General features: G+C 48.7%; 2 protein-coding genes across 14 annotated transcripts in view; one reads left to right on the top strand and one right to left on the bottom strand.

The window, feature by feature from the left end:
- Window positions 1-1,641: 1,641 nt before the first annotated feature.
- Window positions 1,642-11,027, top strand: TP53INP2 (tumor protein p53 inducible nuclear protein 2). 2 transcript variants are annotated; one of them, XM_066384029.1, is made up of 5 exons: window positions 1,642-1,736; window positions 2,212-2,402; window positions 6,195-6,369; window positions 6,918-7,086; window positions 7,669-11,027. In XM_066384029.1, the coding sequence occupies exons 3-5, from the start codon at window positions 6,246-6,248 to the stop codon at window positions 7,922-7,924; spliced, it is 549 nt and encodes a 182-aa protein (XP_066240126.1). In that variant the 5' UTR covers window positions 1,642-1,736; window positions 2,212-2,402; window positions 6,195-6,245; the 3' UTR covers window positions 7,925-11,027. The 2 variants fall into 2 exon arrangements, with proteins under 2 accessions (XP_066240126.1, XP_066240125.1); XM_066384028.1 differs by having other exon boundaries at window positions 6,792-7,086.
- Window positions 11,028-12,146: 1,119 nt separating this feature from the next.
- The window catches only part of NCOA6 (nuclear receptor coactivator 6), an 81,842-nt gene continuing 69,932 nt past the window's right edge, over window positions 12,147-24,056 (bottom strand). For 8 of the 12 annotated variants that reach the window (XM_066384018.1, XM_066384016.1, XM_066384027.1 and 5 more), the window contains 2 exons: window positions 21,927-22,075; window positions 12,147-12,931 (listed from right to left, as the gene is read on the bottom strand). In XM_066384018.1, the coding sequence (XP_066240115.1) occupies window positions 12,456-12,931; window positions 21,927-22,075 (625 nt within the window). In that variant the 3' untranslated portion in view covers window positions 12,147-12,455. Of the gene's footprint in view, window positions 12,932-13,015; window positions 13,987-21,926; window positions 22,076-24,056 lie in introns of all 12 variants that reach the window. The other 4 variants (XR_010751461.1, XM_066384025.1, XM_066384026.1 and 1 more) reach the window with 4 other exon arrangements.

The raw sequence follows: 24,056 nt of genomic DNA, 5'->3' as shown, positions 1-24,056 counted from the left end.
GCATTCCAGGCAGGGGGAAGAGCGTGAGCGAAAGTGTGGTTGTGGAGAGTGCCGAAGAGACAAGGAGGAGTTTGACTTTGGCACAAGGTGCAGGTAAGAGAAGAAGGGGTGGGGTGGGGGCGGCTGGAAAGAACGAGCTGGATCCTGAAAGAACCCAAATACTGCATTAAAAAGTGTGGTACTGGCCTGACTTGTGGTGGCGTAGTGGGTAGAGCATCGACCTGGAATGCTGAGGTCGCTGGTTCGAAACCCCTGGCTTGCCTGGTCAAGGCACATGTGGGAGTTGATGCTTTCTGCTCCTCCCCCCTTCTCTCTCTCTGCCTCTCTCTCTCTCTCCCTGTGTACCTTCTCTCTAAAATGAATAAATAAAATCTAAAACCAAAAAAATTTAGAAAAAAAAAAGTGTGGTACTTTGGGAGTCACAGGAGGTTTTAGAAGAGGCAAGTGGTGTGACAGGAAAGGCATGCTCGGGATTATTTAGTTTCAGTCGGCTAGGAGGTTGAGAGAGAGAGCGTGAGGTTAACAGGAAGTAGATGTGGCAGGCAGGGCGTGCACAGAATGAGGACACTTTGGGAATACCACTCCAGGGGCCAAAACACTGCTCTCTCTCCTCCCCCTGGAAACCTCTGGGTATTATTTCCTGGCTCCTTCTCCTAGTTGCTGGGCTGAGGCGTCCCTCTGGGGTTTCAGACTAGGCGAGGACAGGATTTTCTCACCAGAGGATGAAGCTCTAGCTAGCTCACCCCGGGCCTCCTGTTGGGACAGATGGGCAGCTCTCAGACCCACCCCCGCCAGCCCTGTTTTCCTGAGGGAGGGCCCAGAACTCTGGCCCTGGAGATCCTGAGGTTGTGTATCTGTGGTCCTTCCCCAAGCATTTCCCAGGCCATTGGGAGACCTTGGGGGCCTAGAGCATTGATTTGGCAGAATGCTGAGGGTGGAAAGGTTGAAATACTCTCTAGAAGGAAACATGAACATATTAAGCTTACAGATAAGGAAACTGAAGCCCAGAGAGGTTACTCTTGGCTTCTTGCCGAGGCCACACAGCAAATTTGGGACAGTCAGGACTAGGCCTAGGTCTGGAGGAGGTTGAAGCACTCTAGGATTTAGACAATCTGGTGCATATTAGAAAGTGGAAAGAGTCAAGTTCAGAGACTATGGGTTCAAATCCTGGCTCTGCTATTTACATGAACTTTGTGACTTTGGGAAGACACTTGGGCTGAGTCTGTTTCCTCAATCTTTGGGGGTTGTTGTGGAAATCAAATGCTAGAGCACAAAAGGAAAAAATACAATACTATAGCTCAGAGCCTGGCACTCAGTAACTTTTCAGTAAACGTCAGCCAATGGCCTGGCAGTGGCAACAGTAGGTCCTCAATAAATATTAAATGAATTATTGAATATGAATCCACATATATCAGTAAGATTTGTGAGCCTCACTTTCCCTGCGTGTAAATTGGGACTAATAATCAATCCTTGTCCTGTCACTTTTCTGTTCAGCCCCGGTAGCAACAGATTAAATAAGGTGTGTAAACTTCCAGTACAGAACAGCCTCTAGGTCAATGTTTATTCAGCCCAGAGCAATTCACCTCAAAGACCTAATCGGTAGCATTTCCCGTCAGCAAATCAACTCCTCTACACTCCCAGGTGCAGCCCCGGAATCAGGAAAGGGGGAAGATCCCCACCTCTCAAACCTACCCAGCTGAGGAAAAAGTGGGGAGGAAAGCAGAGAATGTGTCGAGGTGCGGAGGAGAGACGGAAAAGGGAGGGCGAACAGGCAGACAAGTGGTGGGGAGGAGGGCAGTGCATGGACGTGGTGTGGAGTTGAGTACAGATGGAGGGACGTGGATACAGGATGCAGGTAAAACGATCTGGGGGCACAGGGAGCGGTGAGGGCGCTGGGTTATGAGGAGGGAGTGCAGGAAGATAGGAATCCGGCAGAACGGAGTTGGACCCTTCTCACTGAGAGGTCCGTGGGTCACCCTGGGGCAGGGGATCCAAGCTGCTAGCAATCGTTCCTCCGGGGGGCGCAAGGCGGCTCGGAGTTGGCCTCCCAAGCCCGAGCCACTCGCCAGCGGACCGTGGAGGAGGCGGGGACAGGGGATCCGCAGCCTGGGATTGGTCACCGCCCCGCCCGCCTGTGACGCGAGGCGGGCGGGCCCCTTTGTGACGTCACAATCAGCTGTTTGAACGTTCCAATTTGTGCTGCGAGTCTAGCAGCGGCCGCTGCACACACTCAAAGCCCGCGGGCGAGCGCAGCAGCTGCCAGCGCCCGACGCGTAGCCCCGCCGCCTCTCTGACCAGCCTCCGCGATGCAGCCGGGCCTCTGATCAGCCGCCTACCCCTGGCCGTTCAGCCGCACAACTACCTCAGCGCCACCCGGCCCGCCGCGCCGCCGGGGTACCCAGGTGAGTCCCGACCAGCTTTCGCCTGGGGGCTCCCCACACCCCCAGCTTCTGGGTCTTTGTCTGTCTTCGCTGGCGGCCGCCGGGGCCTCATTCCCGCCTCCCGATTGGCTGCAGCATGTCCGGTAAACCATGACGTCTCTCTATTTGCATTTGACATTGAGACGTCACCAAGGCCGGCACCGCCCCCCCCCCCCCCCCCCCGGTTCGGGTCGCGTGTCCTCCCTTGACCCGGTGGGCTCTGAGTTGGGGCTTGGCCCGTGGGTGAGGGACGCTGAAAGGCAGCGGGGACCGGAGGGGCCTTGGCAGTTTCTGGGCTAATCCAGGGGCTGGGGTCAGGCCTCTGATCCTCTACTTTCTCCCTGCGACTTCAGAGGGGTTTGGACAGTGCCGCTGGGTCTAGGTTAGGCGGGGGTGGGGGTGGGTGGAAGCGTCTTCAGGAGTGAAGGGAGGCCTAAAACTCCAGCTCCAGGTCGTTGGGTAAACGCCAGATGGTGGTGGAATCCCCTCCCTGTGGCTCCAGGCTCTCCTCCCCACCCCCGCTCCCGGGGACTAACATAATAACATCCTCCTAATCCCTGACGCGTGTGCAGTGCCTTATCTGACTTCATTCCCAGCCCCCAAGCTAAGGGTCTTATATCCCATTTCATGGAAGGGGAAACTGAGGCCCACAAAGGGGCTTACTCGTGGTCATGCAACCAATTCAAGTCATACTGAGTAAGCAACAGATGAATTAGCCATGGGTGCATGCCTAGTAGGGACCTAATACAAGTAACAAGTTACACATCCTCCTCTCACTGTGGACAGTATCATCCAAATTTGATAGGGCTCCTAGGTCTCCACACTTCTGGATCTTTTCCCAGTTCTTTGGAGATTGGGTCCCGTTTTACGGCCCTGACCCTCACTCACACTCTGAACCTTGGAGCCCCAGGGCCCAATAAAATTGCTGTCTCTCAGCTGTTTTGGCCACAGCAGGGTGACTCATGGGCTGCATCACAGTGTCTCCAGGGCTGATGTTGGGGTGGGGTAGGGGTGAGAATTTGGTCCTTTTGTCACCTCCCCAGCCCCCAGAGTTGTTAGATAGAAGGACCTAACCTGGCCAGTGCTGGTGATTAGCAGGTTTGCACTGCCTCTCTCAGCTTACCCAGAGGGACGGGGAAAAAGGGTAGAAGCGAGCTGCTGACTTTCTAAGTGGATGGGCCTAGAAGCTGGATGGGCTTTGCTCAAGGATGGGCTTAGGGCTCACAAGTGCTATTCTGGGCACAGCTGCTGCAGTTATTAAAGGGAATGGTTCTCCTTGGAGCAGGGCTGGGAATGTGAGAACCAGGAAGCTGGCAGAGCTGGGAAAGAAAATCCGGGAGACTCCCCAGTGGTCATGCGAGGGGCGGGCACTGGCTGGCTGGTGCTGCTGCTACTCTTGGCTCTGTCACTGACTTGCTGTGTGACCTCTGGCAGGCAGCTCTGCCCCCACCCCTAGTCTGTTACTTCAGTCTGTCTATAATTTGAGGAGGCCCATACAGTGGGTGCTCTAGTAAATGCATGATGAATCTTGGTGTCTGAAACCACAGGCCCTTTTATAGCTGGGCAGAGGGGTTTGAGGGGATTAGTGACTTACTTGATCAAGGTCTGACTCCTGTCTGACTTCCCTATCTCCCCTGCATAATGAATATTTTGGGGGATTACTTGCTGAGATTTTTCTATGTACACTCTGGACTGGATGCTCAGTGACCTGCCCAGCTACCATTTAGCTGTTTGTCTTTAGATAGACTTATGTCCTCTGATCCTCAGGTTGTGAAATGGACTGGGTGAATATGATAGTCCCTGAGACAGCTCTTAACTTCTTTATCTTCTCAATGAAGTAGGAGGTCTTTGGAAAGAAGGGGTTCTTCATCAAGGCCCAATTTTCCCTTCCTTCTGGAAGGGCCAAACTTTCTGGATTTTTGGTAACTGAGTCACTAACTCCTCCCTGTGGCTGCAGATGGGTTGGGATATGTGGCTTGTACTGGGCAGATCCTAGTTGGGATTGCCCCAACCTTTCATATCCCCATAGATCTCCCACTAGGGAAGCCAGCACCCAGGGAGCATTTCCTTCTGGACCCACTGTGGGTCTGCAAATGTGGAACTACTTTGAGGGTATTGAGTTTAGGGGCTTCTTTGGCAAGTGTAAAACATTCCCAGGAGATGGGAGAGGTAGCCACAAGCAGGTGTGTTAATGGTATGAGTAGAATGCCTTCAGGGAATCGAAATGTGGACATGTCTCCAGGGAGTTCTATAGGAAGGGTGGAAACATCCTTAAGGAAGGTGACAAGTGGCTCAGTTACAAAACTATTGACCATCTTCAGGGACCGATGTGGAGGGTCAAGCTCTAGGGGCATCCAGGGGGCCCTGAACCCAGGTCTGAGTTAGATCAAGGAGGGGAGAGGAGCAGATCTATAGCCACTGCCTTGGTGTTTCCTTCCTCATCTTCATGCAGGGAAGGGCTGATTGAGGCCTTAAGTCCTGGTCTAACCCTCTGTGCTGACCCTTAAGGGTTCCTGGGGCATGATAGCTCCCTCCCTCCACCATCACCTCCCACTGACCTGTTGTCTCTCTGGGGCTCAGTAACCTGATCTTCCTCCTAGCCAGGGGTGCTGCCCTTGAGCAGGAGCTTGGGAATGGGGGGTAAGGGGGGGGGGCTGTGGGAATAGGATCTTCCAAGCTCATTTCACAGACAGTACTGAGGCCTGTGCAATCACAAGGTAGCGGCTCTGTGGAATTTTTGCTAGCCAGCACTTTTCAAGCCACACAGGCTCTAGCAGTGGTTCTCAATCTCTGGGCTCAAGTAGTATTGTTTGAGAAATCATCTTGAAAACCAAGATTCTTCTTCCCAGAAAAATACACATGGACCACGGCCCTTGGCTACCAAGTTAAAAAATGCCTAATCCAGACACCCAGCAAAAGTAATTGAATATAGTGATTATGGATGCTGTCTCTGGCCTCTGACTGCATGGATTAAAATCCTACCGCTTTGTTTTACAAACTGCGAAACTTTGGGCAAGTTACTCTACTTCTCTGAGCTTCAGTTTCTTCACCTGTAAAAGAGGGATAATAATTATACCCACTTCCTAGAGTTGTTGTGTGAGAATTATACGAAGTAATATAAATAAAGTGTTTAGTTTAGTACCTGGCACAGGAACGTGAGCAATATTATGATGATGATAATTAATCACAACATTGGGCAATTTCTTCCTTGTTTGGAGAACTCCTATTTACCCTTCGAGGTCCAGCTTGGATGTCCAGTCCTCTGGAGCCCTTCCAGGACAGAGTCTGGTCATATATGCTACTCTTTCCGTGTCCCTAGAGCATGGAATCATATTAATAATAACTAGTTGATTAATTTATGGAATGCTGACCCTGCCCAGGTACTGTTCTAAACTCTTTGTGTTTGGCTCCTTTAATTCTTATTAGAGCCTAGAGGAAGATACTATTATTAGCTCATTTAATTCTTACAAGGGCCCAGAGGCGGGTACTGTTTTCATTGCCATTTGACAGATGAGACACCTAAAGTGCAGACAAGTTAAGTAACTTCCGAAGGTCACACAGAAAATAGAAAAGTCTGAGAGCAGGCTGGCCTACCGGAAAGCACACACGCCGCAAATATTCCCCACACCTCGCTGTAGTACTCTGATCTGGCACGGGGCTGGGGGGGTGGGGAGCTGGTGGTATCTCCAGCCAGGACCGGGGGGGGGGGGGGGGGGGGGGGGGGGGGGGAGGCTCCAGTCAGTGGTGGCTCTGACTCCTCTCTACGCCTCTCAGGTTTTTGCACTGCTATAGGGCGCCCCCCTGAGGCCGCTTCACTCCTCCACCATGTTCCAGCGCTTCACCAGCCTCTTCTTCAGCACCCCCCCGCCCCCCGAGGACCTCGACTGCCCCCGAGCCTTCATCAGTGAGAAGGAAGAAATGGATGGCTGGCTCATCATTGACCTGCCGGGTGAGGCCTAGGGCGGGTGCCAAGACTCTGACTCCTGGGCCTGTGAAGGTCAGGTGGCCAAGCAGTGGCGGGGAAGGGAGCTTCAAGGGGCCCGGGGAGTTCCCCCAGCCTACTAGGCAAACCAGGGCTGAGGCAGGACACTGGAAGTGGGGTAATAGGGCCCTATCCCATACAAACCCGCAACGCCTTATGGCTGCGCAAATGGGTCCCACACCTCACGAGCCCTAGGGTAGGAGGTCCAGACCCCAGGCCCGTGGGTGCCCTGTGGGTACGACAGGCGGGGCTGTGGGTCTGACTAACGATGCCCTTTCTCTCTCCGCCCCGCTGTGTCCGGTGTGTGTGTGTCCGTCTGTGTGTGTGTGTGTGTGTGTCCCTTCCCGCTGCGCCCCCACCCCGCATGGCCCCCCTCCTGCGCTTCGTAGACAGCTACGCGGCCCCTCCCAGTCCGGGGGCCGCCCCCGTCCCCGCCCCGGCTGGGCGCCCTCCGCCTGCGCCCTCCTTGATGGACGAGAGCTGGTTTGTTACCCCTCCCGCCTGTTTTACTGCAGAGGGGCCCGAACTCGGGCCCACCCGCCTCCAGAGCAGTCCCCTGGAGGACCTCCTCATCGAGCACCCCAGCATGTCCGTTTACGTCACCGGCAGCACCATAGTGCTGGAGCCTGGGCCCCCTTCCCCGCACCCCGATGCGGACCTGCCTGATGGCGACCTTAGCGATGGGTGAGCGGGCTGGGGCGGAGAGTGGAGTCCTAGAGAAGCGTGTCTTGGAGGCCAGGGTCCAGGGTCCGGGCTTGGAGGCTGGGGAGCGAGCCCCGGTGCGCGCCCCCCACCCCCGCACGGAGGGGCGGGGCCTTTAGAGGCGAAGGGTCCATCCAGCCTATGGGGGGGGGGGGGGTGAGGCCGGAGCCAGCCCAAAGGTAAAGGGGCGGGGCTTCGAGATGCGGAGAAGCCGGGCTTAGCGCCTGGCGTTAGAAGTGTTAGGAGTGTTAGGAGTAGAGGGTAGAGGGGCAAGGCCAGAGCGTCAGGGGGGTGCGGCTTCTGGAAGTTTGTAAGAAAGGAAGGGGCCGAATTAGAGGTTGCAGTCAAAGTCTTCCCTGGGGTCCGGTTTTTACCTATCACAGACTAGAACCGAAGAGGTTTATGCCGCTTGGCTTGGAGGAAGAGCGTTGGGCGCCCCCTTGTGAGCAGAGACAGCACTGCGCCAGGCCGAGGGTGTGGTGTGGGGACACCGTGGGAAGTGTCAGTTCTCTCCTTCGCTCCGCACCGATCCGGCCCTGACCGAGCCCTGCTCTGTCCCCGCAGGGAGCTGGCGCCAGTCCGCCGCGAGCCCCGGGCTGTGCACCACGCAGCCGCTCCTCCTCTGCCGGCGCGGGCTGCACTGCTGGAGAAGGCCGGCCAGGTGCGGCGGCTGCAGCGGGCCCGGCAGCGGGCGGAGCGCCAGGCGCTGAGCGCCAAGGTGATGCAACGACAGAACCGTGCCCGCGACAACCGTCCGCGCCGGTCCAAGCACCAGGGCAGCTTCATCTACCAGCCGTGCCAGCGCCAGTTCAACTATTGAGCGTCCGCTGACCGAAACACAAATCCCTTGCAGACCCCTATTGGGGCCCCTCCACCGCAACCAGTGTGTTGCTGGAGGGGCGCCCGCAGCCCACCCGGGGCTGGATACCACAACCTCCCTCCTTAAGTGTGTGAGGTGGGGTGATAGCCCCTTTTTCAATCCCCGCGATTTCCCCATCTCTGATTCTCTCATCCGCCTCTGAACCGCCTCCTTTCCTGCACCTCTTTCCTTCCGGCTCCCCTACCCAACACTTCCCCCTTTCTTCTCTGGTCCCAGTCCCCGTCTCAGCCCCGACTTGCTCCTTCATCCTTGCCCTCCTATCCGCTACCTCTGGCCCCCTCCTCCTTCTCTGAGTCTCCTTTTCCAGTCCCAGATCTGGCCCTTTCCTCACCTTCAACTCCCACTTTACAAGCCTCGTCCTATCTCACGTTTGGCGCTACACTCGCTCCTGCTCTCTTATTATTCATTCCCAGCAATTTCTTCCCAGATAGCTGGGGTGGGGAGGAGGACTGAGACTAAAGGCTTCTGTGTTCAGTCTCAGCCTTGCCTCTCCCCTGGGGGCTGGGCTCCTTGTAGTTGCTTAGGCCTGGAAAGGTCAAGTATGTGGCAGAGGACTGTGAGATGTGAATTAGAGGGAGAAAGTAGAGGGAATGGAGCGAAAGAGGCAGCCTATTGGAAATGTGGACAGGATAGACAGGTGGAGAAGCTGTAGGAAGCAGGGCATCATGGGAGCTGGTAAGTGTGCTTGCTCAGAGAGGCCAAACCCTGCTCACAGGCCAGAGCCCGGAGTCTGCCCCCACTTTCTTTTTCTATAATTTCAGCTCCCAAATTCCTTCCTGAAATCTACCCCTCTGCAGGCACCCTGAGTCTGAAAGGCTTAGTTAGTACCTTGCCACCCTACCCCCAACATGTCACCCCAAGGTGCTAGAAACTAGCTTAAGGAGAGGTGCAGGCCAGAGGGCTTCTAGGTGGGGAGAGGGCACACCCCAGAGTAAGAATGCAGAGGAACAATGCAGGGAGGACATTGTGGGTGAAGCCAAGCCGTCCAGGCACTGACAGCTCGGCCAGCCGTCATCTTGCCTCTGGTTTTGTATTGCACACTCTGCCCAGGATGGCTAACAAACACTACTGGGTAGGAGGCCAGGGGCTTCACTGTCCCAAGCCCCAAACAGTCCCCATCCAGGGTCAGGGCCTTCAGGGGGACTCTCCTCATTTTCTCCCTGACTGTTCTCTTCCTTTCCAGGCTGCTGGGGAGAAACGGGTGCCCTGCGGTTCCCCTCCCCTTCTCCTCCAGTAAGCACCTGGAGGAGGAACCTGAATCCCTCGGGGAAACGGGGAGCGGGGGCAGCCCGCTTTCCTCTCCTCATGGTGGGACTGAATTTTGGGTTCAGACACCAGCAACAGCCTCTTGGGATGCCCAGAGTTCTCTCCCTTTTTCTCTAACCGTCCTTTTCTAGTTGTGCTCTTTCTTCTTTGAAACTTTGAAGATTTCCTGTTACATACTAACACCAGTCTTCCTCCTCACCCCAGTTCCAGGTCTCCAGGCCTCACAGTCAAGCAGAGGCTGGGAGATAACTCTGTATTCCTATGAAGGCAAAGGCAGCTGCCCTGCCTCACCCTGTAGCCCCCCAAGCCTCATACGGGATCTGTGGGTAATAGACGGGATATAGCCCCTTGGATGCTGGGATGGGGACAGAGGAAGCCTTTTTGGGGTCTCCTACCCAAGGGAATAAGCCCAGCCTACACTAGAACGGATCAAACTCCCCATGCTGGTTCACCACGGCCCCAGTAGAGGCACCGTGCTCCTCTCCCCAAGGCTCTCATGATCTCATGATGATCTTTTCTCTTCCAGCCGCCCCTTGGTCACTTCTCAGCCAGCTTAGGGTCCTCAGCACTTCTAAGAACTGATACTCCCTCCAACTCTTCTTGCCTACTCCTTTGCTGCCAGCTGGAGCGTAGGCCCGGCCCAGTCCTGGACAGTGCCCATGATCCTTCTGGTGGGGGAAGAATGCATAATAGGGCATTAGGTTCAAATTTCAAAAGGCCCCTCCCTTACCCATTATTTCTGGAGCTCCTGTAGTTCTAGAACCCTCTGATCTCATCACCTGGCTGGTTGCAAGGCTCATAGATTTTTGTACTTTCTTATAGATTCTGTAGCATTTGAGTGTGGCAATATTTTAATTGTGTATAGATTTCTAAGAATCAACACTACACTACTCAGTCTCCTGCTAGTCTGTCTGACTCCTGAAGCATCAGACCTCATCATACTGTATTGACTGTGTATGTGCCTTTCACCTTGAGCATGCTTCAGGACTTTTTTTTTTAAACCACAGAACTTGAATATAGGAGGGAACCAGAATTCACAAAGTCCTATGCAACCTTAGACAGGAAGCGGGTAGAGAGTCTGTCTTGACTGATGTTTTCAGAGACCCTGGAGAAGTTGGTTCCAGTTTGTGAGTATTAATGTCATACTACCAGCACTTTGCCAAAACTGAGTATGTCAGAGGGACCCGTTTCTAGAGTGAGTCCCAATTACATCAAAGGGCAACTTACAGTAATTCCCCAATATGTCTGAGTGCTCTCTTCAAGCTGGGCGTCACTTTCCAGCCTTTGCCAGTCTGGCCCCAGCAGGGTGTCACGTGTGTATGAATGCAGTTTGCTGCTGTTTTGAAGTATGCCTGCTCCCCAGCGCCTGCCTGTCCCCTGATCAATTTGCTCTGACTCATAATATCTTAGGTGCAATAAGGACCCCACCAGAGCTCTTGGATGCCTCCTCAGATCCACGTGGCTTTATGCGAGGGGACTGAATGCAGACACACTATAATCCCTTGTATCTTCCCACTTGCCCTGCCACCTAGTTCCAAATGGAACCACGTTGAGTGCATCCCTCTTGGGTGTTTTGTGTTGAGGCTGGCTGAAATGAGGAGGCTGGTTGGCCATGTTGTGACATGTCAACAGACTCAAGGACACAACCACCTCAACACAGTCATGTGGCATGCCTGTGAATGTGTGTAACAGGATTCTGATTGTTAGACTGTAATGTTATTACTCTATGGGAGAAAAAAATATCAAGAAAAGCAAATAAAAATCTATTTAAAGCACACTATGCTTTCTGCCTGAATAGTGCTAAAGTAGAGAAGTACTTTGCAAACTCAAGCACAGTATTGGCAAAGGGTATTATTACCTGGCTGGGTTTTTGGTGGTGGTTGTGTGTCAGAAGGGAAGGAAGAAGGTAGATAAGCTTGCTGGGAAAATAGTGTGGGATCTGACTCATAACTACGTTTAGAAGATCCTTATAATATGACGGTTGAAAGAGAGATGAGAATAAGAGCATGACAGAATCTCTAACTCATCTTTTTGGTCTCAGGCATTGGATTATGGCACAGGTAAGGAGAAATTGCAGGGGAAGGAAGGAATATATGTCTAGCTGTAGGAGACCCAGCAGAAGGCTGAGACTCAGGCCAAGACAAGGACAGGGCCCCACACATCTAGTTCCTTGAAGGTAGCAGGGTAGGATGGGAGCAGAAGCAGCTGGTTTGAAGACTACAGATTTTTAGGTAGGAAATGAAGACAGAAAGGGAAAAACCTGGCCATGTTGACAATCACTCCTAAGCCTGAGGCAGATGAGTTACAGGGTAGCCACAGAGTGGAATACAGTGCACAGCTTTGAACTGTATAGCACATACTGACTGCTTTTACTTGGGAACTGCCCATGTAACCACAGAACTGGACTGAAGGTGGAGAGCTGACCTAAACTGGGCTCGATTCTTGACACTTACAAAGAATTTTGCTGGTCAGGCTGGGCTTATCTCTTGAATGGAGGTATAAACAGTTGTTTTGGAGCAATCCATCGTACGCCCAGAGAAGCAGTTGTATTGAGTTGGGGAATAAGTTCGTAGCGTTTTTACCGAAGACTTTTATTTAAACAAAAAGCAATAATTATATCAATAAGTTAATCAATTATATATTCGCCGTTGCTGTTTACAACCTCTTCCCACCTCTCGACCAATTTGTTGATGCCGTTCCGCCAAAAAATCGCCTGGTCTGGTGTCAAAGAAGTTGTTGAGCCAGTTTTTAAGGACCTCTTTGTTATCGAAGGTAATGTCCTTCAAATGGTTTGACAGGGAGCGGAAAAGATGGTAATCGGTCGGTGCAAGGTCCGGAGAGTACGGCGGATGCTGAAGGACCTCCCATTCGAGCTCTTGGAGTGGGCTTTGACGACTTGTGCAACATGGGGCCTGGCGTTGTCGTGAAGGAGTATGGTTTGACCATGTCGATCAGGTCTTTTCAGTCGAATAGCCTCATTCACGCGGTGTAGCTGGGCAATGTAGAGCTCCTTGTTGACCGTGCCATTCTTTTCGAGCATTTCCCAGTGCACCGTGCCCTCCCAGTCCCACCAAACACATATCATGATCTTCTTTGGATGAAGGTCCGGCTTGACTCTCAGCTTTGGCGTATCTCCTGGAGCCACCCACTCCTTTCTTTGCTTCATATTGATGTATAGGCACAATTTCTCATCTCCCGTGACGATTCAGTACAAAAAGCACTGTTTATGACCGCGTGTTGCTCGATGGCGGGCGAGATGCTGAGAAGCAATTTGAAGGCGACTTTCTTTGTTTTTTTCGTTGAGCTCGTGAGGCACCCAGGCTCCCAATTTTTCAGTAAATCCCATTGAATGAAGGTGATTGAGAATCGTTTTATGATCGCAGTTCATTTTTTCCGCCAATTCACGACTGGTTTGGCGACCATTCTCCTTCAAAAGTGATTTGAGACGTTCTTCATCGAATTCAGAAGGCCTTCCGCTGCGGGACGTGTCATCAACGTCAAAGTCACCATTTTTGAACTTTGCAAACCATTTCCGTGCTGTAGACTCACCTATGACACCTTCTCCATACACGTCGCAAATGTCCCGGGCTGCTTCGGCAGCTTTTTGACCTCGATGAAAAGCAAAGAAGAGCAGGTGTCGAAAATGTTGATTTTTGCCTCCTGGGTATTCCATTTCTAAGCCTCAAAAATAATAAAAAATTAACTCAAAAATACAATTAACATAGTTTTGTAGAGCAGAAAGAGTTTTATCGAATGAATACTTACCCTTTGCCAAACAGCAAACAAATCGTTGTAAAATAAAGAAAATATAAAAACGCTACGAACTTATTCCCCAACCCAATATAAGGGGGGAAAAAGTGGTGTCTGGGTTGCTGATGACTTCCTGTCCCTAGAAAATCCTGGGTGGCCTTTGATCCTCTCTAAATTGGTATTTGCAATGAAAAGAAATGTGACCAACATGTAAAGCGCCCAGTATAGTGTTGCAAAGGGCTAGTTTCTTCAAGGCCATGGATGAGTTGAGTGAGCAAGAATATGCATTTTCCTCAACTTGCCAGGTGCATCTCATGTGCGGTCAGGACAAGATGGGATTCTAATTCACAAAGAAGGCTGTCCTGTTCCTTTATGACCCAAAGGAAAGAGCTTGCTTATCCAATAATCCCCTGCCAATAACATATATTTATGTTCTAAGACAATGACATTTATTTAACACATTCAGTATTTCACATTGTACAAATCCTTAGATTCTTTTTATTCACTGGTCCATTTCTACAACAAATACATCCAAAACACTATATAATAAAATTATTTACAACATTTTCAAAGAAGATTTCTTTTGCCCCCACTACTGCTATTCACACAGTACTTCCACAGCACAATACATCATTAGAAGATCTAAAAATGCTCACCCTGTACTCTAGGCTGCTTAGGAAATGTGAAAACTAATAACATAATCGCATTAGCTCCTCAATACATGGCAACATTTTAGAAACCTTGAACTTCATCAACACCAAAAGGGTTCAACAACTCTGCTTTCCTCATTGCACTTTACAAAACAGTCTGCAGGGACTAGGAAAGGGCCACATTATTAAAATGACTAGCTGTACAGAAATGGATTTTAAAAAGTCACAGCTCAAAATTGCTTTTTGTAAAATTCACACACATTTACAAGTATCAAGTCGCTGTCCAGCTTGTTTACTTGGATTTTCTTCGCTTGGATTGCACCGCACTGGTCATGTCTGTGGGAGGAGAGGGAGGACATGTTCAGCCGAGGTCACTTCACAGCCACGTCTTTAGGCAGTCCGCGAGAACACGAGCTGACCTACGTGGAGCACTACTGGGTCTGAGTCAGTCTAAGGGCCTCGGGAGGGGCTCTTGTGTGCAGAGGGTCTCGGGGCTTGTGTGCGAGGGCCTGGCAATTGGGGAAATGTGATACAGGCAGCGGCAGATGAAGCACACTTGCTTGGTTGGAAAAAGTGGCAGGATGGGGACAGCTGCTTTAGCTAGGCAATGAAGGCCACACACCTCATCACCAGTTTTCATCATGGAAGGACATGATGGAGAGACTGACCATGCTTTTGATGAGAAATCAATGAGCAATGCTACAAGCAAGTGAGTAAATAAAGCCGGAGTGCAAAAATTAGCCTTTGGATCCCTCTGGAACCAAGTGATTGTTTTGCAATAGGGAACTCTTTTTGCCATGTTATAGTCTAAGTTTCTAAATAACATGACCATGACTCTTGGTCAACAAGTGTTTACTGTGGCCTACCCAAGTATATCATGGCTGTGGATACATACATGCATGAGAGCAATTCAGAGCAAGCCAGAGCCTGCTCTGAGTCCAGGTGAGCCCGAGAGTCCTGTTAGAGGTGCAGGAACTGAGCCATTTACACGTGGGGTAACAATGACATAAAGGGGAATGAGTGTGTTTTAATTCTTTTAATTCCTTTTATATTATAGCGCCTTGAATTAATCCAATCATCTCGTATTTAAACCACGTCTCTAAAATACTTTCCGCACAAGTTTCTTACAGCAGAGTACAATGAATAGTTTGCTCTCCAAATGTAAATGTTTAAAATCTTATATTGATCTTAAAAATTTACCCTCAGGCCCTGGCCGGTTGGCTCAGCGGTAGAGCGTCGGCCTAGCGTGCGGAGGACCCGGGTTCGATTCCCGGCCAGGGCACACAGGAGAAGCGCCCATTTGCTTCTCCACCCCTCCGCCGCACTTTCCTCTCTGTCTCTCTCTTCCCCTCCCGCAGCCAAGGCTCCATTGGAGCAAAGATGGCCCGGGCGCTGGGGATGGCTCTGTGGCCTCTGCCCCAGGCGCTAGAGTGGCTCTGGTCGCAATATGGCGACGCCCAGGATGGGCAGAGCATCGCCCCCTGGTGGGCAGAGCGTCGCCCCATGGTGGGCGTGCCGGGTGGATCCCGGTCGGGCGCATGCGGGAGTCTGTCTGACTGTCTCTCCCCGTTTCCAGCTTCAGAAAAATGAAAAAAAAAAAAAAAAACAAACAAAAAAAACTTACCCTCATTCTTCATGCTGTTCCATAGTAGATACTTTGGTTTTAATATGAAAACAGTATTTTTTTTTTTTTTTAAAGAACTTTTATTATTATTTTTTATTTATTCATTTTTAGAAAGGACAGAGAGAGGGAGAGAGAGAGACAGGGGGAGGAGCTGGAAGCATCAACTCCCATATGTGCCTTGACCAGGCAAGCCCAGGGTTTCGAACCGGCGACCTCAGCATTTCCAGGTCGACGTTTTTATCCACTGCGCCACCACAGGTCAGGCTGAAAACAGTATTTTTAAAATTACTTCCTATACAGGAGAAAAAAAATCCTATCTTAACACATTAAGTGTAAAATAAGTCAGATTTATCCATTTCAGGGAACTAGGCTTAATTTTCTGATGCAGGTTAGATTCAGTGTTCTAAGTGATTTTCTTCTCTCTTTTGTATCATAATATTTTGAAAATCCAGACTCAAAAGGTAGGTGCAAAAAGCAAAAATTTTGCTGTTCTGTTAGCTATAATAATTGCTAAGAAGTGAGGCTTCCATGACTTCCTCAGAAGTGACCTATGCAATGTTTTGGGGTTTCTGCTGTTGGAAATGTCAACATGTCACATTTTGAAATTATTTTCTTGCTAGTAGGCCATGTTGCTTGTGTCATTGGGTAGAATCTGTCTGATTTCTCATTAGTCTTTTGCTAATCAGAAAACAGTTAATCTGACAGGATGTTGATAATGGGGTTCATTTTAACTGCATGTAAATTAAGTCTCTCACAACCAAAACTCCTCATAATCAACTTTTACTTCTAATACTCAGCCTTGATTTTCCCTGTAGCAAATGTGTCATTTGCAGTAAAAATACAGAGTTTTGTCTTGACTGTTTATCCTTAGAAAAATGTCGATTAATTAGGCCAACTTTGGAAGCTTCTCCTTTGTTTGGATATGAAGGATCAAGTGGTGTATCTGACACACACATATGTGGCTGGAAGAGAGGTCAAGAGTTGGGGGGGATAAACAACCCTAGGCTTCCCCCCCCTTCCATCTGTTACTGCTCCAAGATCTGGCAGGCTGCCTCGCTTCTGAGGATGAATCAATGAGTGGGGCCGTGAGTAAACACATGATCTGTGCTAGAAACTACAAAAACTCATCTTTTCGGTAGCAGGGTAGCGGATGGGAGTGGTGGGGCAGGGTACACCTTTATACTTCCATGAGGAAAAATAACATAGCAACCTGATTGTGCAGTCTTTTATAACCCTCCCTGGATAAATCTAGCCAATCTGGGTGATAGAACAAACTCACTTTGTGAGTGTGTGTGTGTGTCAGAGACAGAGAGAGGGACAGATAGGGACAGACAGACAGGAAGGGAGAGAGATGAGAAGCATCAATTCTTTGTTGCAGCACCTTAGTTGTTCACTGACTGCTTTCTCATATGTGCCTTGACCGTGGGGCTCCAGCTGAGCCAGTGACCTTGGGTCCAAGCTGGTGAGCCTTGCTCAAACCAGATGAGCCCGCGCTCAAGCTGGTGACCTCAGGGTCTCAAACCTGGGTCCTCTGCATTCCAGTCTGATGCTCCATCCACTGCACCACCGCCTGGTCAGGCCAAACTCACTATTAATGTCTTTATAAATCTTCCTGAAAAGATGAGGTTTTTGTTTTGTGATTCAATTCTATACTTCCCCCAAATGTTACCACTTTTACTACTTCACTGAACACAGTAAGAGAACTAGAGGCAAACTCTACGGTAAGGCATTCTAGGTGACTGCTGGTACATTTCAGGGCGTGCATCAGCCTTTTCCTTTTTTTTTTTTTTTTTTTTCTTTTTTTTTTTTTTTTTTTCATTTTTCTGAAGCTGGAAACAGGGAGAGACAGTCAGACAGACTCCCGCATGCGCCCGACCGGGATCCACCCGGCACACCCACCAGGGGCGGTGCTCTGCCCCCCAGGGGGCGATGATCTGCCCATCCTGGGCGTTGCCATATTGCGACCAGAGCCACTCTAGCGCCTGAGGCAGAGGCCACAGAGCCATGCCCAGCGCCCGGGCCATCTTTGCTCCAATGGAGCCTTGGCTGCGGGAGGGGAAGAGAGAGACAGAGAGGAAAGCGCGGCGGAGGGGTGGAGAAGCAAATGGGCGCTTCTCCTATGTGCCCTGGCCGGGAATCGAACCCGGGTCCTCCGCACGCTAGGCCGACGCTCTACCGCTGAGCCAACCGGCCAGGGCCGATCAGCCTTTTCCTAAAGGCTGCCAAGCTTACCTGCAGTCCCAAGCCCCCACGATATCATACTGACAAAAAACCAACACATATATTGTTTAAAAATTCTCAGTTTTTTTAAACCATCAAGGATCTTACAAATTAATGTAAAGGTAGATATACAAATAGTTCAAAAAACTAATAGTGGAGTTACATCATTTATATACTCATGTTTTAGAACCAACTATAATGGTAAAAAACTGGGTCAGTAGCAGTCTTTCAGGTGGTTGTCCATTTAAATTTGTAATTTGATGAGGGCATTTTTTCAGCCTGGCTGCCTCATTTTGACTTTAATCAAATCTGGCCAAATCTAAAAGGTTCTATTAAATCTTCTAGTAGGTTGGCTTCACCTCTGAGGCATTTTAGAAATTGGCCTTGACTTGGCTCACTTCATCATGCTTTTTACTATACTATTTCTAGCCAAGATTTCTATTTAATTGCAAAAAAAAATTCTGAAAATGTTCTTCCACAATTGCACGGCTGGTTTCTAAATGATGTCATAAGTGCAGTTTCAGGCAGTTATTGTTCAGGGTTTGCTCCCGTAAGATGTATCTAATTATGTCTGCTCATTTGCATTCTACAATAACAACACTTCTGTTTTAAGTATATCTCCATATTCTGTGTTTGGTTTTTTATTAATTGATTGCTTGTAGAGAGACAGAAGAAAGGAGAGAGGGATGGGGGGAGAGGAACATTCATTTGCTGTTCTACTTATTTGTGCATTCACTGGTTGCTTCCCGCATGCGCCCCGACCAGGGAAGCGTGTTGTTTCCGGATGACACTCTAACTGCACTAACCAGCGAAGGCATACACTCCATGTTTTTCATGCTTGCTTCTCAACTGGCTGGCTGTGGGTAGGGTAGGGCTCTCACCCCCCTTTGCTGTCAGAGGCATCTTAGCCTCCCCACACCAGGAACACCCACAGCTGCTGCTGATTATAGGTTGCTATGAACTTCCCTCATATTAGCCTATTTTCTCTGGTTTCTAACTTATTCATTGAACTTCATGTTTTTAACTACTGATCCTTTTCTCTAGTTGAAAATATAATACAATGCCTGACCTGTGTGGCGTAATGGATAAAACATCAATTAAATTTAATTAAAAAAAAAAGAAAATATAACACAAAATTATCCACAGAATGTCTGATCTGTGGTGGCACAGTGGATAAAGTGTCGACCTGGAACGCTGAGGTCGTTGGTTCAAAACCCCGGGCTTATCGAGTCAAGGCACAAATGAGAAGCAACTACTAAGAGTTGACGCTTCCTGATCCTCTGCACCCCACCCCCCATTCTCTTTCTCTCCTCTTTCTAAAAAGTTAATAAATATAAAAAAATTATACACAGCCTGACCAGGCGGTGGCGTAGTGAATAGAATGTTGGATTGGGATGTGGAGGACCCAGGTTCGAAGCAGTCAATGAACAACTAAGGTGCTGCAACAAAGAATTGATGTTTCTCATCTCTCTCCCATACTGTCTGTCTGTCCCTGTCTGTCCCTGTCTCTGGCTCTCTCTCCCTGTCTCTGTAAAAAAAAATTATACACAGAAGAGTAAATAAAAAATGAGAAAGCAAACTAAAAACAAATAATTTCTGTGTTAATGGAGAACTCATCATGCCAGGGTGGAACTACTCATTTGTGTACTTGTAAACAACACTTCTGATCAAGTCTAATTTTAAAAAGAAGTTCACTGATTTGTGGGAGACAATTTCTGTGTTTGTAATTAGAAGTGTGTGCGTGTATGAAAGCCAACCAATCAAAATCAAAACAACAGATTAGCAAGTGACCTATCAACCATGTGGGCCTCTCTGGCCTTGCCCAGAAATCATCCACCGCACCTGCTTCAATCTGGCAGTCTAGGAGGCCTTGGCCAGCATGACACAAGCAAACTCTGTCCTCAGAGCAGGAACAAGATTAATGTCACCATTTCCCCAATAATTCAAAAATACCAATATTTCTCCTTATAAACTACTCATAATAGTTCTTAGCTTTCAAAATTCTTGTGAAAAATTCTATTTCTGATTTTGTTTGTACATATATGACCAAAATCTTTTTTTTTTAATTTAATTATTTGTATTTATTTACTCATTTTAGAGAAGAGAGAGAGAGAGAGAGAGAGAGAGAGAGAGAGAGAAGGGGAGAGGAGCAGGAAGCATCAACTCCCATGTGCCTTGACCAGGCAAGCCCAGGGTTTCGAACCGGTAACCTCAGAGTTCCAGGTCGGCGCTTTATCCACTGTGCCACCACAGGTATGACCAAAATCTTATGAGTAAAATAGGTAAGCCTGACCAGGTGGTGGCACAGGGGATAAAATGTCGGCCTGGGACACAGAGGACCCAGGTTCAAAACCCCAAGGTCGCCAGCTTGAGCACAGGGTCACTGGCTTGAGTGTGGCATCATAGATATAACCCCATGGTTGCTGGCTTGACCCCAAGGTCACTGGCAAGGGGTCATTTGCTCAGCTGCAGCCTCCTGGTCAGGGCACATATGAGAAAGCAATCAATGAACAACTAAGATGTCATTGATGCTTCTCATCTCTTTCCCTTCCTATCTGCTCCTCTCTCTGTCTCACTTAAAAAAAAAAAAAAAGAGGCAAAACTCTTTTTCCCTTCAAAACTTCAAAAAGTGCCTGACTGGTGGTGGCACAGAAGATAGAGTGTCGATCTGGGACTCTGAAGTTGCCAGCTTGAGCGCAGGCTCACTCGGCTTGAGCATGGGGTCATCAGAAGAGGGAAGAACACTTCCTGACATAGGGGTGCCATATACGCGGGTCTGTGATGAGAGGAATGAGGCTGGGATGTCTGAGTTGCTGAGGGAAGTCAGATGAGGCTGAGGGAGGCTGACAGGAGCCAGGCCATAACAACTTGTGATCCATATTGACACTCTTAAGACTTTACTCCTAAGGATAAAATGGCAAATCATTGAAGGGGTTTAGGCTATGGCAAAAGTGGGTGACTCTGGGCCACCTAAGATAAAATCAGAAGCTTCTTATGATGGGTATGAGGGTCAGGAAGAGAGGTGCCAAGGAGGACTTGCCTCAGAGCTAGATGGTGGTGCCATTTGCTGAGATGGGCAACAATGGCAGAGCACCTGACATTGGGGGTGAAAATCACAAGTCTAGTTTTAGACATGTTGAGTTTGAGGTCCTGTTAAGGATGTACATGCAGTTGTCTAAAATCTCTTGAGGTCTGTACTAGAAATAAATTCATGAGTGGTCTGGGAAAAGCTGTAACTAAAGAACCGGAGGCATAAATGGGGTAAGTTAGGGAGAAAATATTAAGTTGAAGAAAAAAGACAGCTCCGGATTAAAGTCAGAGGAAGGCCAACATCTAATGTCTGGGGGGCAGAGATGGAGAAGGAGCAGTCACAACAGCCAGAAAACTATCTAGAGTCTGGGTCACAGAAGCCAAGGGCAGACTTAACTCAGAAAGGAGGTAACAGTAGACAGAGAAGAGAAAACCAGTCACAGAACAGTCTCGAGAGGGTCAGAGAAGATGGGATCAAAGGCACAAATGGAGGAATTGGCCGTGGACTTGAGGAGGGTCAGCTGCAAAGGAGGACACTGGGAGATTTATGTCTTGGTAGTGAGAGTTGAGGGAGTTGTATTTTCTCCATGAAGAAGTAGGAGTCTCTGCTGAGAATAAGGAGAGAAGGTAGGTGCTGGAGATTTATTTTATTTTATTTTTATTTTTTAAATTTTATTTTATTCATTTTAGAGAGGAGAGAGGGAGAGAGAGAGACAGGGGGGAGGTGCTGGAAGCATCAACTCCCATATGTGCCTTGACCAGGCAAGCCCAGGGTTCTGAACCAGCGACCTCAGCATTTCCAGGTCGACGCTTTATCCACTGAGCCACCACAGGTCAGGCTAGGTGCTGGAGATTTAAAAACAGCAGAGTGGGGCCTGACCTGTGGTGGCGCAGTGGATAAAGCATCGACCTGGAAATGCTGAGGTCACCGGTTCGAAACCCTGGGCTTGCCTTGTCAAGGCACATATGGGAGTTGATGCTTCCAGCTCCCCCCCCTTCTCTCTCTCTCTGTCTCTCCTCTCTCTCTCCCTCTGTCTCTCCCTCTCCTCTCTAAAATGAATAAATTAAAAAAAAAATTAAAAACAGCAGAGTGGGAAGAGAGTTGACTACGAAAACACAGGAAGATGGCGGGGCCGTATTACTGAGGACCTCTCTGAGACAGTGATAATGACTCAATCTGCCTTGTTATGTTCTTTTTTCCAGCAGCGCTTGTTGCTCTTGTGTACACACACACAAAACACACAGTTAAATGAACTAATAAATAAAGGAAAGACCAAACAGAAGTCAAAGTAACTTGACAAGTCTAAGGAACAGATGTAAAGATGAAGGACCAAGTCCTCTGCGCTTTGATAAGGCCCCGTTCTTCTATTTGCCCTCTAACAGCACCGCCCCCACTGCTAACCTTTAGTAGAGCTGGAGGCCGAGGCAGGCCGAGAGGACCTCTTCCGATGTCCGTTTTCCACACTTTCAGAAGCCACAGTTGGCTCTTCAGTTCGGGAATTTCTCCGGCTTGGGGTTTTGGACTTCTCAATTATCTCTTTGGGCTCACTGCTGACAGACAGAAGCACAAAGTTTCCAAGGAGGTAAGGGAATCAAGTCACAGAAAACGGGCTCTTCACATAGAGTTTCATTTATAAGGCAGGAAAACTACATAGAAATTATTCCATCCTGGAACAATGGGCATAATTACCTTCTAAATTACTGACAACTGAAAAACAAGTTTTTGTTACATTAGTAGACATAAAGCACTAAAGCATGATGCCAGTGAAATTGTGGAAAACAGGTAAAAGACATGAGAACTTCACATAAAAATCCACTAACTCCCTCATCCATTTTCCTAAGATAATATTTCCCCTCAAAAGTTAACTACCTAAAATCTAGGAAATCACTAACATATACTGACATTTACTATGAACCTCGTGTCATCAGATAATGGCTTATTACAAATCAAACTACACAAGCATGTATTCACAATACACTGATGGGGATACTGCTCGTCCCTAATTCAATCCTCTTTTTCAGTAGGCAAAGACTTTTTTTTTTTTTTTTTTTTAAGTAGGCCAAGATTTTAAATTGGTAATATCCAGTATTACGGAGGGTACAGGGAGAAAATCTCCTCCTGGAGTATAAACTGTGTGATCCAATGGTTCTCAACAAGGGGCAGTTTTGCCTCCTAGGAGACATTTAGCAATGTATGGAGACATTTCTGATTGTGACTTAGGGGTGATGGTAGTGGTGGAATGCGACTAGGACTTTTAAGTGGCATCTACCAGGGATGCCACTAAACATCCTATAATGCAGAAGAGAGCCTTCCCTTCCCCCCAAGAGGTATTTGATCTAAACTGTCAATGATGCTGAGGCTGAGAAACCCCAGGGTAACCCTGGCTCAGCTATTCCATTTCTAGATGCTGGAGGAAACAAATATTTTTACAGATTCTAGTTACACACCAGGATGTCAAAGCATTTTATTCGTATTAATGAAAACAGATGACCTATATGCTTAACAATAGGTTAATTAAATCATGGTACATCATATGTGGTCAGGAAAAATCATGTTGTAACGGTTATATAATGACAAAAACTGTTCATGAGAATATGGTGAGTAAAAATGTTGCCAACGTTATGAACTGTCCAGCCCCATTTTCATAATGATATATAGTTAGTATATATGTAACCACATATGCGTAAATGGGTGTGAGGTGTATATTTATGTGTACAATGCATAGCATTTATATAAAAACATTACAGTGTACATATTTAGATATAATACAACATACTAGCTGTATGTAAACGCTAGGTATCATGTTTATATATAAAATACTCTCTCTATCCGTGTGTATACTCTGTGAAGAGAACTAGGAGATGAACTGAAATACACAGAGTGAATATTACTGAGTCACAGGAATACTGCTTTACTGGTGAGTAACTTTTTCTTTGTAATTCTCTGATCCTGAATTTCAAGTTTTTTTTAATAAACCCTTTTCTTTTTTTTTTCTTTTAAATTTATTCATTTTAGAGACGAGAGAGAGAGAGACAGAGAGAGACAGAGAGGAGAGAGAGACAAGGGGGAGGAGCTGGAAGCATCAACTCCCATATGTGCCTTGACCAGGCAAGCCCAGGGTTTCGAACCGGCGACCTCAGCATTTCCAGGTCGACGCTTTATCCACTGCAATAAACCCTTTTCTACTTTCATGGTATAAAGATGCATGTTAAAAATCATTACCAGCCCTGGCCGGTTGGCTCAGCGGTAGAGCGTCGGCCTAGCGTGCGGAGGAACCAGGTTCGATTCCCGGCCAGGGCACACAGGAGAAGCGCCCATTTGCTTCTCCACCCCTCCACCGTGCTTTCCTCTCTGTCTCTCTCTTCCCCTCCCGCAGCCAAGGCTCCATTGGAGCAAAGATGGCCCGGGCGCTGGGGATGGCTCTGTGGCCTCTGCCTCAGGCGCTAGAGTGGCTCTGGTCGCAACATAGCGACGCCCAGGATGGGCAGAGCATCACCCCCTGGTGGGCAGAGCGTCGCCCCTGGTGGGCGT

Source organism: Saccopteryx leptura, chromosome 5 (assembly GCF_036850995.1).
Source record: "Saccopteryx leptura isolate mSacLep1 chromosome 5, mSacLep1_pri_phased_curated, whole genome shotgun sequence".
Classification (NCBI taxonomy): Eukaryota; Metazoa; Chordata; class Mammalia; order Chiroptera; family Emballonuridae; genus Saccopteryx; species Saccopteryx leptura.
Note: the sequence above shows the minus strand (reverse complement) of the source record. Positions and strands in the feature narration are given on the sequence as shown.